This window comes from Aspergillus pseudonomiae (genome assembly GCF_009193645.1).
Source record: "Aspergillus pseudonomiae strain CBS 119388 unplaced genomic scaffold BDV37scaffold_105, whole genome shotgun sequence".
Lineage (NCBI taxonomy): Eukaryota > Fungi > Ascomycota > Eurotiomycetes > Eurotiales > Aspergillaceae > Aspergillus > Aspergillus pseudonomiae.
In genome coordinates, this window is record NW_022476097.1 from 64,727 (window position 1) to 83,928 (window position 19,202).

The 19,202-nt window shown below is 48.9% G+C and overlaps 8 protein-coding genes and 1 non-coding gene across 9 annotated transcripts; 3 read left to right on the forward strand and 6 right to left on the reverse strand.

Moving 5' to 3' along the window:
* Positions 1-82: 82 nt before the first annotated feature.
* On the reverse strand, positions 83-2,089 carry BDV37DRAFT_290505 (amino acid/polyamine transporter I; the record flags this gene model as incomplete). The annotated part of the gene is made up of 7 exons (XM_032088734.1): positions 83-562; positions 622-951; positions 1,007-1,407; positions 1,469-1,551; positions 1,605-1,694; positions 1,838-1,908; positions 1,967-2,089. 7 exons carry the CDS (start codon positions 2,087-2,089, stop codon positions 83-85), a joined length of 1,578 nt encoding a protein of 525 aa, XP_031936369.1.
* Positions 2,090-2,915: 826 nt separating this feature from the next.
* On the reverse strand, positions 2,916-3,892 carry BDV37DRAFT_287961 (uncharacterized protein; the record flags this gene model as incomplete). The annotated part of the gene is made up of 3 exons (XM_032088192.1): positions 2,916-3,345; positions 3,401-3,771; positions 3,821-3,892. 3 exons carry the CDS (start codon positions 3,890-3,892, stop codon positions 2,916-2,918), a joined length of 873 nt encoding a protein of 290 aa, XP_031936370.1.
* A 1,511-nt stretch (positions 3,893-5,403) lies between these two features.
* On the forward strand, positions 5,404-9,558 carry BDV37DRAFT_261744 (uncharacterized protein). Its single transcript, XM_032083355.1, has 7 exons — positions 5,404-5,829; positions 5,886-6,507; positions 6,557-6,793; positions 6,842-7,609; positions 7,669-8,362; positions 8,415-8,553; positions 8,613-9,558. Exons 2-7 carry the CDS (start codon positions 5,999-6,001, stop codon positions 8,828-8,830), a joined length of 2,565 nt encoding a protein of 854 aa, XP_031936371.1. The 5' UTR covers positions 5,404-5,829; positions 5,886-5,998; the 3' UTR covers positions 8,831-9,558.
* On the reverse strand, positions 8,674-9,971 carry BDV37DRAFT_12876 (glycoside hydrolase family 43 protein; the record flags this gene model as incomplete). The annotated part of the gene is made up of 2 exons (XM_032078698.1): positions 8,674-9,618; positions 9,664-9,971. Coding segments are annotated over 2 exons (983 nt in total), but the record flags the coding sequence as incomplete, so codon positions are not given.
* Positions 9,972-10,943: 972 nt separating this feature from the next.
* BDV37DRAFT_287964 (uncharacterized protein) lies at positions 10,944-11,507 on the reverse strand (the record flags this gene model as incomplete). The annotated part of the gene is made up of 1 exon (XM_032088193.1): positions 10,944-11,507. The coding sequence occupies one exon, from the start codon at positions 11,505-11,507 to the stop codon at positions 10,944-10,946; it is 564 nt and encodes a 187-aa protein (XP_031936373.1).
* A 685-nt stretch (positions 11,508-12,192) lies between these two features.
* Positions 12,193-13,470, forward strand: BDV37DRAFT_287965 (phosphotransferase family protein; the record flags this gene model as incomplete). Its single annotated transcript, XM_032088194.1, has 3 exons — positions 12,193-12,673; positions 12,721-12,967; positions 13,050-13,470. 3 exons carry the CDS (start codon positions 12,193-12,195, stop codon positions 13,468-13,470), a joined length of 1,149 nt encoding a protein of 382 aa, XP_031936374.1.
* A 213-nt stretch (positions 13,471-13,683) lies between these two features.
* Positions 13,684-14,821, reverse strand: BDV37DRAFT_290513 (glycoside hydrolase family 43 protein; the record flags this gene model as incomplete). Its single annotated transcript, XM_032088735.1, has 4 exons — positions 13,684-13,996; positions 14,036-14,301; positions 14,355-14,472; positions 14,533-14,821. The coding sequence occupies 4 exons, from the start codon at positions 14,819-14,821 to the stop codon at positions 13,704-13,706; spliced, it is 966 nt and encodes a 321-aa protein (XP_031936375.1). The 3' UTR covers positions 13,684-13,703.
* Positions 14,822-16,000: 1,179 nt separating this feature from the next.
* Positions 16,001-16,111, forward strand: BDV37DRAFT_t205. The gene has a single exon. It is a non-coding gene; the product is annotated as a tRNA-Gln (tRNA).
* A 285-nt stretch (positions 16,112-16,396) lies between these two features.
* On the reverse strand, positions 16,397-18,249 carry BDV37DRAFT_275610 (pectin lyase fold/virulence factor; the record flags this gene model as incomplete). Its single annotated transcript, XM_032085422.1, has 4 exons — positions 16,397-17,193; positions 17,265-17,466; positions 17,523-17,561; positions 17,623-18,249. The coding sequence occupies 4 exons, from the start codon at positions 18,247-18,249 to the stop codon at positions 16,397-16,399; spliced, it is 1,665 nt and encodes a 554-aa protein (XP_031936376.1).
* Positions 18,250-19,202: the final 953 nt, after the last annotated feature.

Sequence of the window (19,202 nt, forward strand, 5' to 3'; positions counted from 1 at the left end):
TCGAGGGCTAGTATCAGAATGGCACTTGTGGAAACACAACTCAAACTGTCACGCCTGTAGACCATGATCTCCAATCTGACCATTACGATATCTCTATCTGAGGGCCACTGTACACCTTCCTCGCTCGGATAAAGTAGTACATAAGGCTAAGTATAATAACACCTATCGTTCCAACAATGCTATAGTTCATCGTCTTTGTATTAACATCGTTAGTCGTAGGCCAGAAGCCAAAAAACGTAGCGATTGTCATGTAGGCCAAGGAGAAGGTATTAATGGTTATACCCAAGATGCCAGGAACTCGAAATGGTCCCCAGACTAGCCTAGCCCCTGCCGTGTTGATCATAGTGTGCTCGCCCTCGGTCGCGTCCCCAATTCCGCCGGTACAGCAGCGGTAGAGCAACAGTCCTCCAGCAGCCATGTATGATAGGTAAAGACCCGAAATGGACATGGACACCAAGCTGTTGAATGCCACGTCTGAGCCGATGGTAATGAGATTCAGGAGGCACCCAACAATTGCCGTAAGAAGGACTGCATATGTTGGGATGGACGTACGTTCAGTTACCTATTAAGATTTCAGTTTCAATGGATAGGCCAATCCTATACTTGAGGGGATCTGTATACCTTGCTCCACATTCGCCAGCCAGGAATGCCTCGGTCACGAGAGAAGGACCAGAATTGGCGCGATGCGGCTGTTAAGGTGCCAATTGTGTTACAACCGCCCAGGGAGGTTACCAGAGCACCTGCAATCGCCGTGCCGGATACAGAACCTGTTGCCTGCAGGAAGATGGCAAAGAAAGGTACACCTGTCGGGGATTGAAGCGCAGCTTGGATATCACCAAGACAGAAATATAAGGCGAGCATCATTCCAAACCCCATGGACCCATTGATTAGCACTGTTAACATTAGAGAGAGGGGAACAGCGGTTGTTGCATTGGTCATCTCTTCAACCATCTATATCGCGAATGTTAGCGGATCCTTCGCCATGAAATAACCACTGTGGACGTACGTGGACTGCAGCATCACCGCCAGCGAAAGCGAAAACAGGACCAGTCAGTCCGACAAAGACTGACAGTGCATCTGAAGGCCAATTGCCTTTGTTAATGAAGTAGGTAAATACTTCTTCGGCCGACGACTTGTGATCCGCCATATAGGTCAAGGGAACCAGGATGGCGAAAAACCCCAGGACATGGAAGATTAGAATGGTGCCCTCAAACCGGGGTAGAAACTTGCCGCCAACGATATTGATGAGAGCAGAGAGGGCAGAGAGTCCCCATGCATATAGAGCTTTCCGCCATGGGTGAGGGACATACTCTGACCTGGTAAGGATAATAAGGGCTTGGATCATGTTCCCGTTCAAGTACATTGCGGATGCGAACGTGGCTTGCCATCCGATCACGGTAAGCCAACCTATCCTTATCGTAAATGACTAAACATCAGGCAGCTCTTGAGTTTCCTGGTATAGACGTACCTGTCATATAACTGGCCAACTTCATTGCCGATGGAGGGGCCAACATCGAGCACCAATGGTACTGTCCTCCGGACGTAGGAGCCCTGTCGATCACTCATCAGTTCTTTCTGGGTGTGTATCCCTAATGAAAGCTTACATCGACACAAGCTCAGATATTACGACAAACGTGGCGGCAATACCAGCCCAGACGAAAAGAAAGCCATAGACAGAGCCAGCCGGGCCACCGCTGGGTCTAGGTCAGTAATCGATTCAACACACGTTGATGCAGCGGATGCAAAGTACTTTTGAAAAGATTGCAGAAACAATCTGTTGGAAGAACCCTAATGTAAGCCATGAGGTCGTCACCGCGCAGGGTCAATGACAACTTACATGATATATCCCTCCCATGTGACCAACAGGGTGCAGCTAAATCCCAGCATTGACATCAACCCAAAGTTTCTCTTTCGAAGGATGATGTTAATACCTCCGTCAGAGATAGAATTATCAAGGTAACTTCACCTTCAAAACAGGGCGCTTCCCCATACGAGTCAAATACACATCGTCCTTGTCTCGGTAGATCGGTTGTCCCTCCATCTCGCTCAGCACAGGAGGCGCCATTTGCTTCAATTCGTGCGCAGACATGTTGGAGAAATTAGTGGGTAGTGGCAATGAGCATATATCGGCGAGTATACAAATATTCGGACGATCAATCACGAAATTCTTCAACAGAAATGCGTGAAGAGGAAGAGAAAAGAATTGGGGTACAGGGACAGACACCGAGGGATTTACAACAGCTCTGGCCCGGCCCACATAGCCAATCAGTAGCAGGGTCAGGGTCTCTGAATACTCTCCGTAGCCCCTGCTGTACACAGTATATGGATTAGGCAGTCGAGAAAAGTCCACAAATCAGATGGCAGCTGTGACAGGCTAATCAGGCGACACCGAGCACCTGTGTGAGGCGAGGACGCAACCTGACAAGGGTACCCATGGTGGAAAAGCCCAATTGAAGTCGGGGATCGCAGTTATCGCCCCTCTCGCAAGACATTTCGGATGCACTGGGCGTGCAGATCAGTGGCCTGGATCCGCTTTTGACGGGTCGATAGCCATGTCGATGGCCATGTCCCCGTTATTGGTAGGCCCTCCCGCCTACAGGGAATATCCGGTCTAGTTTCCTACATCCTATAATGATCTACCACTATTCCTACTGTAAAAGGGAAAAGTAACATTACTAGGGAAAGTAGCGACAGGACGATGATGTGGGCAAAGGGAAAACAGAAAAACAAAAAGGAGAGAGAAAACAAAGAGGGAGAGGTAGCAGCGAGAGACGAAGGGTCGTACACGGCACAGGAATGGGAGCATTTGAACTAAGCGAATAGTAAACTGCACAACAACCAAGCCCAAATTTCTACTACCCTACCAAAGTAGGACAAGCATAGAAATGAAACGAAAAGAAGGCCTGCATGCCATCTCATACCGACTCGGTAACAGTCCATGTGCGGACTTCGTGGATAATGTGAGCCTGGCTAGACTGGCTTCCCTCATCCCAGTCTCGTTTTGATAATGACGCAGTAACTGTTGCCTGATAGGAGCTCTTCAAGGGAGAGATGGTCTGAAGTTCATGCTCATTGCAGAAAAGATCCTCCTGCTTACAAGGTCGCGTCGTCGCTGCATTACATCTCGCACCAGAAGCACTGTGACGCGATATTCCGTCAACGTAGAAACCCAACGAGCGAAGGTTCTCTATGAATGGCTTCAATTCAGGTGAACAGCAAGCGATAAGACCCAAACACTGGGTGACTTGGGTAGAGATGGTAAACGGCGAGGTATCAGCCGTCGGATCGGGGGACTCAACCGCTTGGTTGGCGTAAAAAGCCTGACAAGCGCCGGCAGCAATAACGCTGGAGAGGAGATCAGTCATGAATAGAATATATAGAGAAATGTTTTGCCGCTCACCAGGTGCGTAATCCAAAAATCATCGCCAGTGCGAGCTTCCTCTTTAAGCGCATCTGAAGCCGCGCGACGATGAAGATCCCATGAGCCATTATCCCGGCGTCGGTCGCAATATTCATCACACACATATAATTCCACCAGTTTCGACGCTGGATGCATTCACCGTGGAGATAGTCCCATGGCCGAGGCAATTTACATTGGAATGCAGCAGTGAGAATACCAATACCAGCCCATAGGATAGTCAAGACCTCCAGTCCAGCAGTGATAAGTCGATCAGGATTGAATGCCGGCGTCACATTTCGGATAAAATAGATGACTGATAGTTTGGAGAAAAGCATGCTGGAGATAAAGAGAATCGTGGCAGCATATTGAGACTAGTGGACTATGAATAGCTTACAGAGAGCCATGCTTGTAGGAGCTCACCTTCATGATATTTTCCATGCTTGTCTCAGAGAGTGACATATAATGCTTGCCATATCCATTTGCTGTCGCCATGGAAACAGCTATCGATTGCGCTATACAGATAACCTGGAGAAGCCTGGGTTATTATGGCGCGTTCATAAAGCTGTCAGTCATAGCTGATGATCTTACCATTGATGCAATGCAGAGGTAGTCGTCCGCTGTCCACCGTCGGATGATCCAATATTTAGTTCCAAGCCGAGCGAAGACCACAAGAATAGCCGTGATCATGAAAAGCCACGTCAGGACACTGACTATGGGCTGCCCGCTATCGGGTTCAAACTTGCTCATTGCGCCGGTCGAGTGAGCAAACAAGATGTGACCCTCGACCACGGTGAAAGTCTTTATCAGCTACCATCACTGACTCGAGCATTCCGGCCTAAAGTATGTTGTACCACACTATGACTCTTACGAGTGCCCGAGCGACCGGGGCATTACTCTTGCTGTTCTCTGGGAGGGAAATAGTCCTGGGGAGAAAGAATATTTTGTCCCGACCCTGGCAGGGATACCATCTTCCAGGTAAAATCAATTTCGCACGCACCCTGTCGCTAGCCTTGTAGTCCATATGGGCCGCTGGAGAACGTTTTCTCAGGGGTCATTCTGTATAATTCTGTAATTTTCGTGGGACGCTAGCAGACATATTATAGGGTTGTGTCCCCTGACCGAGTGCGACGTTGCCCTTGCTAAATGTTGGTTAACGCAAACCCCGATCCATGTCTATAGCAAAGGATGCTAGTTTCTCCACTCCTTTTCCTGCCCTATAGATGAGACAAATGTACGCAGAGCTACCTCCGATACCCGTTACAGGGTCGCTTTCACTGTTCCCCGGTCAAAAAGGGCAAAGAACCATTTGTATGCCAGAATCCTAATGAAGGATGGTCAGAAGTAGCTACTATAAAGGCTTTTTGTTGAGCAGCCGGTTTAGCATGCTTACAATGAGTACTACTTATGCAAAACTCCCTACATAGATAGGCTTTAACAGGAAATTCAGAGTACGGGAGTATTTGCGTCATATATCTCTCAATCTTTCTGCATAGCAACAGGGAAAAGTGCTTTTACTGTGAACGCATTAGTTAACTACCAAACGGATATTTATTGTTTGTTGTACACCGTAGAGAGCTAGCTGGTATTGATGAATCTTCTCTACCAAGTCCTAATCCACTTAGTCACGATAGATATATTTATTTCAACGAAACGATTCCTGATAAGTGATAACGAGGTTCTTTGTAAAGACGGCGAGGCCGAGGAACATGGCCGGGGTTTCCGTCCAAATCCGCGGATGGTCGAGAGACCGGGGAAGCGAGGTATGACTTGAAGTAATGTGCAGGACATCCGAGGAACTCCAGATTTTGCCTTTACCTTTTCCGATTTGTATTATATGGTGGATAGCTAAGAGGCAAATTTCGAGGTGAACCTTGGCATCGCACACGAGCCAAGAATCGGGATCGGCCCGATAGGGCTGGCCCGGGACTGGACAACAGCGACCACTAACGACCAACTAGGGGAATGAGTTCATCGCAACAAGTAAGCCTGAATGCCAGTCAATTTCTTAATCATGACAACAGCACAAGTCACCAGTGGGACCCAACGGGCTCGGCATGAAAATCAGCAAAAGAGTGGTTCAGCTCAACCAGTGGATCGGCCGAAGCTAATCCATAGAGCTGTGACATCATCGGTCGGCTCCGTGGGAACTTTTCCGTCCTCATCCAAGTCACCTTTGCTCCTCCCTCTCTCTTTGGTTCTGGAAATCATACGTACTACGGAGGGGTGTATAACAAATGCACTCACACAGGATTGGTATACACCAGCATCATGGCAGCAGCAACAGCTTCACCGGTCCGACCGCATCAACATGGCATCACGGCGGGGGATTGGCCGGATGAGCATCTCAGTGCCAGGCGTCGCTCGGTTGGTGGTGGCCAGGTGCATGTTCGAGAGCAGGGATTGGATACTGGTGTTCGGGTGATGGGTTTGTATTCCACCCTCTTCTACAGACGGTGATAACGGAACGGTGTCTCATGGTCAATAGATGACGGACGATTGGATATCAAGTTTCGCGAACAGAAGCCCTGGCTGCTCAATCTGATTAAGCATCTGGAACGGTACCCGACGCCCCTGCGCGGGGACCGTAGACCGTCGGTTATGTCGATAGAAGGACAGGACACGTTTCCCTTGCGTTTAAACGTCGTTATCCACGTGGTGGGTTCTCGCGGTGACGTGCAGCCATTCGTTGCGTTGGGAAAGGAGTTACAGAAGCATGGACACCGGGTCCGACTGGCTACCCATCTCGCCTTTCGTGAATATATCAATGAAACTGGGCTGGAGTTTTTCAACATTGGGGGCGACCCAGCAGAATTGATGGCGTTCATGGTAAACAATCCCGGTTTGATGCCGGATATGCGGACGATTCGCAGTGGCGCGATCCCAAAACGCCGTCGTGAAATGAAGGCTATTTTTTCCGGGTGCTGGCGCTCGTGCTTTGAGACTGGGGATGGGACGGGTATGCATCATATCAAGGAGGATCCGTGGAGTGAGGCTCTAGATTGCACCAGCCAGCCGTTTGTCGCCGACGTGATCATTGCGAATCCGCCTAGTTTCGCCCATCTTAGCTGTGCAGAGAAGCTGGGAATTCCGGTGAATATGATGTTTACGTGAGTTTATCCGTGTTCTAGCGGAAGTCGTCGTGTACTGAGATTGTAGGATGCCATGGTCGGCGACACAGTCATTCCCCCATCCATTGGCCAATGTCCGAGCGCGTAATACCAAGCCATCCGTTGCGAATTTCGCGTCATATGCGATTGTCGAGGTGATGCTATGGGAAGGACTTGGCGACCTGATCAATCGCTTTCGAAAGAGGGAGCTGGGCTTGGACCCCTTGGATGCCATCCGGGCTCCCAGCATCGCACATCGGTTGCGAATACCATATACCTATCTTTGGTATGTTACGTAACTTGTAAACGTCTACACAGATGCTAATCACTATAGGTCTCCATCCCTCCTCCCCAAGCCTCAGGACTGGGGTGAACATATCGACGTCTGCGGGTTCCAGTTTCTAGCCAGCGACACGAACTACAAGCCACCCGACGATCTTGATGCATTCCTTAAAGCAGGCGACCCCCCGGTGTATATCGGTTTTGGTTCCATCGTAGTTGACAATCCCGCTAAACTGACCGAAATTGTATTCGAGGCTGTCCGTCTTACAGGGAAGAGAGCGCTCGTGTCGAAGGGATGGGGCAATATTGGAGAAGGAAGAGCGGAGATTCCCGAGAATGTCATGCTGTTGGGCAAGGTTCCACACGACTGGCTTTTCCATCATGTTTCATGCGTCGTTCACCATGGTGGTGCAGGCACCACTGCTGCCGGGCTGGTCCTGGGTCGTCCGACGGTAATTGTACCCTTCTTCGGTGATCAGCCGTTCTGGGGATCGATTGTGGCGCGCGCAGGCGCTGGACCACAGCCCGTGCCATATAAACAATTGACCGCACAGAAACTAGCAGAAGCAATCAACAAAGCTCTAGAGCCATCTACTCTAGAAAAGGCCGAGGAGATAGGCAAAGGCATGCGGACAGAGAGGGGTGTGCAAAACGCCGTCTGCAGCTTTCATCAACATCTCGATTTGCGCAGGCTGCGGTGCGCTATATGTCCCACCCGGCCGGCGGTATGGTGGCATAAACATCTGCACATCAAGTTGAGCACATTTGCGGCAGCCGTTCTGGTAGAGGCTGGGCTTGTGGACCCGCATAGTCTTGAACTGTGAGACCCCCTTTCCTTCAGACCAACGTGTTCTGTGACCGTTAACTCATACTTTTCAGGTATCGCTCTAAGCATTACGACACGAACCGCGATCCGCGAGGACCGCTTTCCGCCAGTGCTGAGGTGCTATATGGGGTTGTCAGCGGTTTCATCAGCGGCCTTGCCACTGTGCCTACAGACCTGGCTGGAATGCTTTCCAAGGAAAACCGCAAAAGAAAGCGTCACAATCACCATCGCCATATCGGTGACCGAGATTGGATACAGTCACATTGTGCCGCAGGCCTGGCGCAGGCGAAAGCACAAAAAGGGGAGGGGCCTTCCAATTCCCATATCAATGGCGCCAGTCGTCAAGACCGATCTGAGAGCGATGATGGGTCATCCGCCTCAGAACCGGGGAGTGAAAGCGAATATGCTTCAGCCGAGGAAGGACAGTCAGGCAGTAGTAGTGCAGATACAGCGGTTGATGACTCCGATGCCGATAACGCTGCGAATGAACTCGATCTTGAACGCACGCTGACTCGCAAACAAGCTACAGAACAGAAAATCGGTGCGCAAGAGATTCTAGCGGAAACAAGCTATCACACCTCTAAGTTTGCCAAGCAAGTGCTTAATTATGCGATCATGTTACCCACCGATTTGACGCTGAGCTTAGCCAAGGGCTTCCATAACGCACCAAAGCTGTATCATGATACAACGGTGCAACGGATCCCGAGAGTACGCAATGTGAAGAGTGGCTTTCGAGCAGCCGGGATCGTGAGTGATTGCCCTATGCGTGGTCTTCAGGCAGGATGCTGACAGTGGACAGGAATTCACAGAAGGATTCTACTATGGCATTACCGGCCTTCTTACGCAACCTGCTCGGGGCTTCCAGAAGTCCGGTGGTAGAGGCTTGGTAAAGGGCGTCGGGAAGGGTATGGGTGGTGTGTTCTTGAAGCCAGCTGCAGGTATGCCTTTCTCGAATACATTATATTTCTATTCGTAAGCTAACCTACAACCTCAATAGGCATCTGGGGACTAGCAGGCTTCCCGCTGGACGGACTACACAAGAGCCTTCGCAGTTCCCTAACAAAGAACAAGACGAAGTACATCTTACGGTCGCGACTAGAACAAGGCATCCAGGAGATGTGTGCCTCATCAGCAGAGGAGAGAGCTGTCGTGGTTAAGAAATGGCGTGAGCTGGAAAAGAACCATCCTCGGAATCAGGATGGCCACGCTCATTAGCAAACTGCAGATACCCTTGAGATATGTAATTATACCATGCATGTATATTAACGACGATATTCGTACAAATTTGATATATTTAATGAACGACACTTGATGCCCATATCCTTGGCTCACTGGACAGAGATCTTTCCTCCACCAATCTTGACGTTGGCCGCCCACATACCACGACCCTTGGTCATATTCTGCCCATTATTGAAAGCATGGAACACAATCGCACCTCCATCCTGGCGGAAATCAGAGCCACCGGGACCACCAAGAGGTCCTCCGTCGCTGCTATCCCCTGAAACCAGCAGCGGCGCGTCTGGAGCCGACGCCTTGGTGTACGGACCCGTTACGGTCGATGCGACGGCGTAGCTAACATCATATTTCAAGGTGTTGTACCAATTTGACGAGAACGACAGGTAGTACTGGCCACCGCTCTTCACGAGACTAGGTGCTTCGACCAGGGGCCCGTCGGCATCGTCACGATCAATCAACTGCACGGCGTCCCCGTCAGGAGTCACGGCATCCGACTTCAGCTTCTGCAGCATGATAGGGGTGGGGTGGTACTCGCTGCCCTGGTTGAGACTGTTGCCATCAACCTTATACACAACATAGTACGTTCCGTCGTCATCTTTGAAGCCCGCAGCATCGATGGCGCCGCCTTTGCTCTTATCACAGGCAAGTACATCTTGCTCCGGCGAGTAGGGGCCGGTAACTGACGAAGAAGTTGCGGCGCCAACACAGTGTTTACTGTTGGTTCCGCTGGTGGCGGCGGAATAGTATATGACAAAGGTTCCATCATTCTGTCATTCTTAGTTGGAGCTCATGGAAGAGACTCATAGACTCACCCGTTGGATAACATCTGGAGCCCAGACCTTCGGATGGCTCCCATTTACCCAGCTTGGGAAAGGACCTGGAAGCGCGTCTTGGCCATCCAAGACCTTCCACGTGTTGAAATCTGCAGAATGAGCTATTTGAGTATTGACCCCGTGTGAAGAGGTTGCAAAGGCATAATATCCATCGTCGGTCTTGATGACGCTAGGGTCGGGGAAATCCGAGTCGATAACTTTCCAGGGCTCACCCAAAGTACTACCGAAGCAAAGCGACAGCGCAAGAATAGGCAGAAGACCGATTTTCGATAATGAGGGTGCCATCGTTGTGAGCCAGCAATTGTGTTGTTCGATTCTCATCGGTGCATGGGGGCTACAGCCGCATTATATCGTTCAAACAATGTATTAGAGGATTTTGTCCTGCCCACTTGCATTTGGCCTGATTTGCTCGATCCGGAAATTGGCTGGGGGGGATCAGCGTATCTCACGACGATACGGGAATGGATCGGCATAGCCAACACGCGAGTTGAATGCTGATTGAGCCTCGGCGGAGTAGGCTGTGCATGATGTAAACATTGACAGGCCCTAATCAATCGAATACGGGTCCTGTAGCGATTTAGCGGCTTCGAATCTCCAGAAATATATCAACACTACAGCAATGGCAATGAGAGTGTTGGGTTTACACACTGCACTATCCAGTGTGATTCAATGGGACTATCTGTATACTTCTATAAAGCCCTCAAACTATCCACTGCAACAAGTACTATTTAATGCACGCATTACTCAATGCCACCGCCACTAGTTGATGTAGAAGTCGTCGGTCTGTTTACAGTACGCGAGGACAATGGACGTGATTACTTGGGCGAAGAACCTATTATTGCCCTCTATGTCCAGTTATATTTGAACGCAATGAAAGAAATCCGTTTAGGGCATATCAGGCCTGTGGGAAAGCATTTATGTAACAAATTGGGCGCATAGAACGGGCTAGCCAAGAGAGACGTCGTGGCTCAAAATTAAAGAAGACAATTTCGAGAACCTAGTAAATGCATTTTAAGGCCATCCCCCTGCATCCATCAGAATCACTCATGCGCCATGGCAAGATATCAATTATTGTCGTTCATCTTCACTTCTCACGGCTGATGTATATGCATGTGTCCAGACGCTGGGTTGCATCTACACGAATATTTCTTTCGTAGATAATTCGGTTCGAAAAACCACATGGTTTCTGTGGAACTGTTCCATGCCTCATCGGGGACCTGTAGTCATATATAAATATACACAAATATGTGATCAGCTACTCAGTTCATAGATATCACGTTCAAAGATAGATTGCACATTACCTGGTCGGGTGTCAAATTGATATTTGCTCTCCACTCTGTCATTTCCAAAGCCCCTGTAAAGCCGGGACGATGAAACAATCGAAGCCCAATAGTCTCTTCCAATCCCTCATCCTTAGTACAGCGTATAAAGTTGTGGAGAAATGGGGCCATGACAGCTAGGTCAGCTTTCGTATCATGGCAAAGTGGCGAGAAATAGAACTCATACGGAACGAGGCCGGTGCCATCAATCATCCAGGCACAAGGTAGAATTCGGCCTCCGCTATGCCTGTCACCCTGCTGGTGCATCCATGGCATTGAGACATTGTTAAACTCAACCAGCTTTTCCTTGTCTGAAAGATCAAAGTGGCGGTGCAATAGACCAGCGCCAAGCGTGAATTCCAATCGATGCTGAACGATCAAAGGTCCGAGGACATTGTTGACCAGCTCAGGTCCGCCGTTAGCTACGAAGTCTTCATGTGCGTGGTGCAGCTCAGGCAGGGAATTGAAAATTGAGGTGCTGTAAGGCTTTTCGATATCAGCCATAGTGAGAGCGGGGAGAGTATGAGAAAGACTAGAGGATGAGGAAAGCTAAGGCACTCGGTTCAGGCTGAGATCTTCATAAGAAGAAGGGTGCGCCATATTTGCCTTTAATTAAATAGTCTTCAGTAAGACCAGAGACGATTTCGATTTACGCTCAATCGGCCATATACGCCCAATGCCTTCCCCAGGGTCTGCCCACCATTGTCACGAAGATCATGACATATTCTGCAAAGGCTCCTATGGGAGGAAAAGCTCTCAACACCCCGTCTAGTGGGCATGTCGCACAAGAAAGATAAATGAGGGGCAATTAGTTCCCATGTATGAAGCAACCAAATCCATTCTGACCGCTTCGTATATTATCTTTCGGATCCCGATGCATGTTCCCGTCTGACGCGTCCATGATGCAGCAGCCAATTGACATTTGACAACGCTCCATAACAATAGCCCATGGATCACAGCGGACGATTCCCCTTGTCATATAATTGGATAACGATATACTGTGTAACTCAGTACATGTATGACAGGTATCTACCGCGATGACCCAATAACCCTTGCATACTATAGTGGTAGCAGGTCTAAGTATATAAAGCATTTCTCGTAATCTTGCTGGACGTCCTGCGAAGTATCACTTCTCAACTTTTTCCTTGGCTCTGGACATGCTTGGCAGCTCAAACATTTTCCGAACAAGATGAGATCTGTGGACGAGGTTCTGAAGCTCCTCAATAAGCAAGCCCTGCTTGAGGTTGCATCTTCCCTTGCTGGCACTCCAGCCTGTCAGCTAGATAACAACAGCTCACCTATCACTGGACCTGGTTACATCATCTTCATCATCAGCTTTCGCGATAGGCATGAGCGATGGACTGCAAGGATACCCTTGAACCAGGATGATTCCTTTTTAGAGATTTGTATTAGACCAATCCAACTTGCCCGAAAGTCTCCAAATGTTCCTGCTCCTCGTATACACGGGCTTTTTGACTGCGGCTCTCGCGGCTACAACCCTGTCGGGGTTGGTTACATGTTATTAGATTGGATTGAAGGGTCACCCATGATGCCATGGGATCTATCCACCCCTCCAGTACCATATCGGCAGAAGGTCCTAGACCAGATCGCCGACCTTATACTCAACATGATTCATGAGTGTCCACTGGACACGGAAACCTTATTTTATGGTAGGTCTGCTTGCAGCCATACCATCGAGCCATTCTCACGTCAGTAGGGGTACCCGACGGGACTCCCAAGGGTACACAGGTATCAACCAGCATCTGGCTCACTGAGAGTGTGGACAGAGGCATACGTCGTACGCTACGCCGCCAAGACTATTCCACTGCAATCGACTATCTAATTCAACGATCAATGATTCCCCGGTATGTTGATGCGCAGCATGAAAATTGCCCTTGGGTGTTTGTCCATGTCGATCTCCACAATGACAACATCATAATTGACGAGGAATATAACATCAAAGGGTTCGTTTAACCCCTAGCGTTGGCACCTAAGCGCTGTCGTTCCTTGAACATCATGTCCGATGCAATACTGATCATTCCCCAGTATCATTGACTGGGACTGCAACTTTGCCGTACCACTACAGAAGGCTGCGACATTCCCAAAACTACTCGAAAATGTGCCTGGCGGCGCGCCTCCAAGTTTACCAGAGACTCACGCATATCTAGACCTCGCGGCAGACAAGAGCTATTTCCTATCCATTCTCGCCGAAAAAGAAAGGAAGCGAACAAATGGAACGTCAATTACACGACTCATGGAGACCTCCAGGGAACGAAACTTTTTCGAGATGTCCCACCACCGCGTCCCCGTCCACCGTGAATTTGTGAGCAGATTCTGTCCACGTACAAGCGAAAACGTCCTTGCCGCATTAAAGGAGGTTGAGCGTTTTCTTGACATCAATGCGATGTTCAAAGCTAGCGACGAGGCTATCGCAAGAACTGTGCAGACGCTAGAAGCACTTCTCTAGTAGTGCGAATAGGATCTACGTGGTTACATCCCAGGAGTCGGGGTCAAGAGTAGTTCATTCCATAGGCCGTTCCAACCATGCTGCTGTAATAGCTTGCTCACTTCTAACTTCATGCAATTCTTCGGTACTATGCTTGTCCATATTGGGAATCGTAATTTATGATGTAAAGGGACCAAATGATACTATATTAATCGACTACCTAACACACCGCCATCTCAATCAAGTTATGCCGCCTAATTCGTCGCATACTTAGAAGTAATAGTATCATACTCCGACTGCGTTAACAGCAAAACAGAACCATGTTTCAAACCCGAGGGGAGAGAAACAGTACTTGATTTCTCCCAAGAACCCGCGTTGATGTCGCTTGTCTGGAACGGCACGTACTCCTCATAGTTGTCAAGGAACAGATGGTAAAGTTCGGAGTTTTCGATATCAGGGAACGAAGCTGGCCCTTCGGACAACGGATTATCGCCAATATAGCCGGGAATGCGGGTCCATTCGCCAAACAGCCCACCTGTTGTGGTTTCTTGATAAACCTAGTTGACGTTTTCGTCCTTGATGAAACGAGCGTAGGCTCCGGGTGTGCCGAGCTCTAGGAATTCTTGGTCAATTAGAGGGATTCCATCCAGAGCGACGTAATCAGCCGGAGAGCTGAAGGTCACAAAGTCTTTGGTGGTTGAATAGCGAATCCGATCCAAACCAGCAGTGCCGGTGTGATCGGAGTCGCTAGGATCATAAAGTCGTGACGCCCAGAAGAGATAGTATTGCTGCTCATCATCATTCCAGACAGCGGAAGGTGCCCAGGCCATGCCGGCGGTGTCCTCCTCAATCCTGTTGGGAAACAATCAGAATCAGCTGCATTTGAGACCTCTTGGCTTACATACGTTGTCAATGTAGGTTCAGACCAATCTACAAGATTATCTGACTTCCAGATAGTAAGCCCACGGCTACCGCGTCTTGTTGCTTCATCCCAGGAAAAGCCCTCGGCGTTGATATCCAAGTCTACCGGAAGATGGATTTGTTAGTAAATCTGGGTCTTAAGTCACAACATGGGCTCAGTACCGGTCGCAATAATGAAATACTCAGACCTGGCAGCATTGGAAGCCAGAAAAACATCCCGCACTGCTCGTGTGCCAACAGTTGATTCCAATACTGGACTTCCTCCATTAAGGGCTTTGAAGGCTAACGGATCAGACCCTTCGGAAAGATACCAAAATACCGAGGGATTCGCGTCGCTAAAGGTAGAAAGGAGGTAGCCAACGTAAGAGTTCCCATCTTGGCGAGGAATGACTCTGCCCGTTGAGAGGGTGAGTATATTCGCCACAGCGAGGACGGAAGACAAGATACGCATGCTGTTGCAGCGACGAATTCGTCCCTTACGATAGATACAGTATTATTGTATAAAATTGCTATTTCCAGCTATAAGGCAGATCCTGACGGATTTGATGAGATCCCTAGTTTTTTATAAATTCCCCCAGACCTTGGCTTCTGTCTCATTGCTCGCGTTTCTCCTGCGAATGGCTGCATGATTCGCGGACATTTTGCGCGATGGTTGGTCTTGGCAGTGGAGTCCTCCACCGGAGAACTCCCTGAACCCATATTTCTCTCCACGGGAGATGCGGGGGGGTTCTGAAGAAGTGTGATATCATAGGTCTACCCTTGGATGTGGGGGGGAAGAAGGAATAGAGAAAGGAGAAGATCAGTGAGCGTAGGGCTACCCTGAGCCCTTCGGTCGAAGAGCGAGCCCTAGTGCGGTAATGTATCTGAGGATAAAGGCGCCGCAGTTTGGCCATTTCTCTGCCACAAGATTGATAAAAACAAGTGTTTTGTATGCATGTCTTGAGTGGAACAATGTTTGGAATTATTGACTTGAGATCCACTGTAAACGTTTGGTAGTTAAGCAGAATCTCCGATTAGTCCATGAAGGAGCCATCCAAGTTCGACGGCTTGCGATTTTAGCTTCTGCTAGACTTTAGCTGAGAGTTTACTACGCAGGAGAACCTGACAAATTACGAGTGATCTAGTCTTCGACAGATTGTTAAGAATGTTGTGTCTATCAGGTTTTCCAAACTTCTCCTTCTGAGAAGGCGTCCGTCTACGGGCCTCCCAAGGTCTCCCAGGCTTGAAGCCAGAATAGTGGAGTAATACGCAATACAGGCTTTCACCAAACTGTTCGCCTTGTAAAGTTCGACGATACACAGAGAGAAAGGGCCGGATTTCCCTAGTTCTATGACTCCGGGATATCCTTCAGGCATTACCTGCTGCTATCCTTGCATTGTCGGATATACGCGATTCTAGCCTCTGAAAGCGATCAGAATTCTTATACAAGAAATCTCCACGGAAGGACTACTGGTTCTGCATTCAAGCATATACTATTATATTACTCTCATTCATAAAATTTCGAAGGTAAATCAAATATGTAAGCTATATTAGATATTTGGCTTGGGGTTCTAGAAGCAAGCGCACCTGGCTACCTATGGAGTTTCTTGTCTGCTAAATGTGCCCTGGAGCGAAAAATTTGCCATCCATCGGTCCTATGGGGTAGTGGTTATCCCACCGGATTTTGATGAACAATATGTATCAATCGATATATGAGAAGTCAAATCTTCCGGTAACGCCGGTTCGAATCCGGCTAGGACCTCAATATTTTTTTCCCTCTTCTATATACCACCGCCTACTTCATATACGATGATGGATGCCATCGACCGAGTTTCACATTCAAGACCCGTGGGAAAGGCCAGTTGGGTATGAGCTGAATGAATCCTTCAGTATACCTCTCGTTATATTCCCCGTAGGCTTTGAATATCGTTTCTTGCCAACGTGGTAGAACACATTTTACATAATAAGTAGAGCGTTTGGCGTTTCGACACGGCCTCTCTATATTACAGTTGACTTTCTATATACAAGAGCGCTCTAGTTGTCGACCTCAATGGTGGTGAGGAGAGTTGTGGTGTACATGGTGATGGGGCTTCTGGCTTGGGGGTGCGGCAAAACCACACTTTCCAACTACTACTTCGGTATCAGCGGACGGCTTCTTCTCGACGGGATTGGTGGGCTGGGTGCCAGTTGCAGCAGTCGTAGTGGGTGTTGCTGTAGCCCTTGTCCAATATGATGAAGGGCTCTCTTTGGTCATGGATGGCGAGCTGACAGCCCTCGACGATGATGAGACATGAACTGAAGAACTCCATGCGACGAAACTTGAGCTGGCGTTTACAGAGCTCGAAGGGGGTGCAACACTCGAGCTGGGGGTTACAGCTGCTGAGCTGCCGCCTGCGATGCGGCTGTATGGCGTCACACCGGGGTAAAAGGAGGCGGGAATAGTAGGAATCGCAATGGATGTGTTCAAAGCTATCCCTTCGGAAAGATCTTCCTTCATTGTGGGTGCTGTGTAGCCAGTCGGTGCGCTGGTGGCAGTCAGGGTCGTTGTGTACTCCTTCAGATCGTCACCATCTTGGAGGCAGAATCCGTCCCCATAAGCGCTCTGGCAGAAATAGGTCTGGCTGTCTCCGGTTTCCGTCCACATGGCAAAGTCCTTCATCGTAATATCGTAGCAAGGATTATCATCAGGACAGAGGATCTTGATCGGACCACGTTGCGCCCCATTCGCTTCAGTGCCCTTCCAATTGGATATGGTAATGTTTGAAAACTCGACACCATCTCCGTCGGCTGTCTCGATGTTGCTCCAGGCGCTGTCAATGTCCAGGGAATAGGCATTTCCGTGTCCTGAGAATAGTTCTCTCCTTAGCAATTATTTCTGGCGTAGTGTGCAACAAGGGAAGAGAAAGCAGATTTACCAATGAAATTCTCTAGAGCCAAATTCCTCACGTATCCGTCACCCCCGTTACTCTTGATCATAAACATCTGGTTGGACGAATGAGTGTACACGTTACGGTAGATGATGTCCGTGATATTCGTGCCTGAGGTAATGGATCCGATTGCGCAACCTCCACTCCAGTTGCAGTAGACGTTCTCGATCAACAAGTTATGGGATGGATTCTGTGAGGGATATAGTTAGCAAGTCGACCATGAAGCAAATTTGAGTTCCCCTGTACCTTGACAGTCACACACTCATCCTTATTAGTCACTTCGACCTATATATCGACCGTCAGTGAGTTGCATCCCAGGCATTCCATTCAATATCAGCGGACTCACATCATGGACCCAGACATTCTCACCCCACACATCAATACCATCTAGCCCACCGGAGTTGCCCCCGCGAACGACAACATTGTAAACTTCACCATCTGTCACAGTGTCAAGCGACAAATGAAAAGCTGGAGAATCAACCAAGATAATATCATGAACGGCAAAAGAGGAGGTTTTCTGCAACCTCAACGTCCTGGTATTCGTCGATTGTCCCGCAATACGAAACTCATACCCGAGTCCCTGAATCGCACCCTTTCCGGTGCTGCTGAACATCTCAAAATCGCTCGTGTGATCAAAAGCTATCATGTTGCCGCCGTCGGTTCCATTACGGTAGATCACACCGTCAAGTTGCAGAGCCCAGGACTTTCCTTTATCAAAGAGGACCCAGCTCGACAAGGCATACTCTCCTTCCGGAACATACACCAGACCGCCGCCATTACAGTCCGCAAAGGCGTCCAGTAATGGTTCACTAATATCAGTTGACAAGTCGGCGACTGCTCCGTAATCAAGAACATTGCACGTTTTATAAGCGGCCTTCTCAGCCGCTGACTTGAGGGGCCCGACTCTACCAGTGAGTTGGGCGGATGAAAGGAGAGGTACCAGACCCCATAGAAGAAATGATGCAGAACGCATTTTACAGCATCTATAAGCGAATATAGACAAAGAGGAAAAAAGAACAAAGAGCGACAATAGAAATTAGTATCTTCAATTACGAGAAAAAAAGGAGTGGACAGTTAGACAATACAAACGATTAACAGAAGTAAGAAAAATGAGGCAGTGAGTACCATATGAGGCCCATCACATCTTATCTATCACTTTGTACCATCCTTCAAAGCCGCCCCTGATTTAAGTGCTACGCTCTAAGCAGGAGGATCAGCAGTGGGCCATTTTTCTCGCGCGCACTCTGTACACTACTTCGAAGTTCGGAGTACTGACTGTATTCTGTAGCCGAGAGGGTAGCCGAAGCTCCACTGGAGTTCGTCTCTATCATAGGCTTTGTACGCCCTAATTCCACCGAACCACGAACTAACGGCGAGTTAATCTATATCAAACGGTGTCCGGCTACGGGCAAGCCAATTAGGTGGGAATATCGGGATAATAACTGCCGACTGGTGGACCCATGGCGGATAGAGTCCACGTATCTTGGCAATGGTTGCGGCTCGCTTAGCAGACGTTGTTTGCTGTGGTTATACAGATACGCGTGGAATATATACCAAGAGTGGGTTGTATCTGATCTGGGAGCGCTTTAGCGGTATGAGAGGTTCACATCCATTCTCTCATAATCCTGCTCCGTAGAGCAGACGTTAGTATGAAGCTGCTATATCAGCGTATGCTCGCAGGTTGAGCCGCAACGTGTGGTAATCCACTGTGCTGAGAATGGGAGCTTCGGCCAATGATGGCAGTCCATTACAGGCTGTAACTTGGTGTGACAGGACTACTCCATCTGGAGTATGCATAAGCTAGGGTTTCAAGGTAGGAGGCAAGGAGCCTGAACTTACTCCCTATAGCTGAGAAAGAAGGTTTTTTGAAGTGTGGGGCCGACACCTAACTGAGTTAAGACGAAAAGTAACTAAACTAAGAGCTGG

What these genes read in the sequence shown, in the direction of transcription:
- BDV37DRAFT_261744 (XM_032083355.1), top strand. Translation starts at nt 5,999, where the DNA reads ATGTCGATAGAAGGACAGGACACGTTTCCCTTGCGTTTAAACGTCGTT. An exon ending in ATACCATATACCTATCTTTG is followed by an intron (nt 6,794 to 6,841) that starts GTATGTTACGTA and finishes TAATCACTATAG; the next exon opens with GTCTCCATCCCTCCTCCCCA. An exon ending in GCTTTCGAGCAGCCGGGATC is followed by an intron (nt 8,363 to 8,414) that starts GTGAGTGATTGC and finishes GACAGTGGACAG; the next exon opens with GAATTCACAGAAGGATTCTA.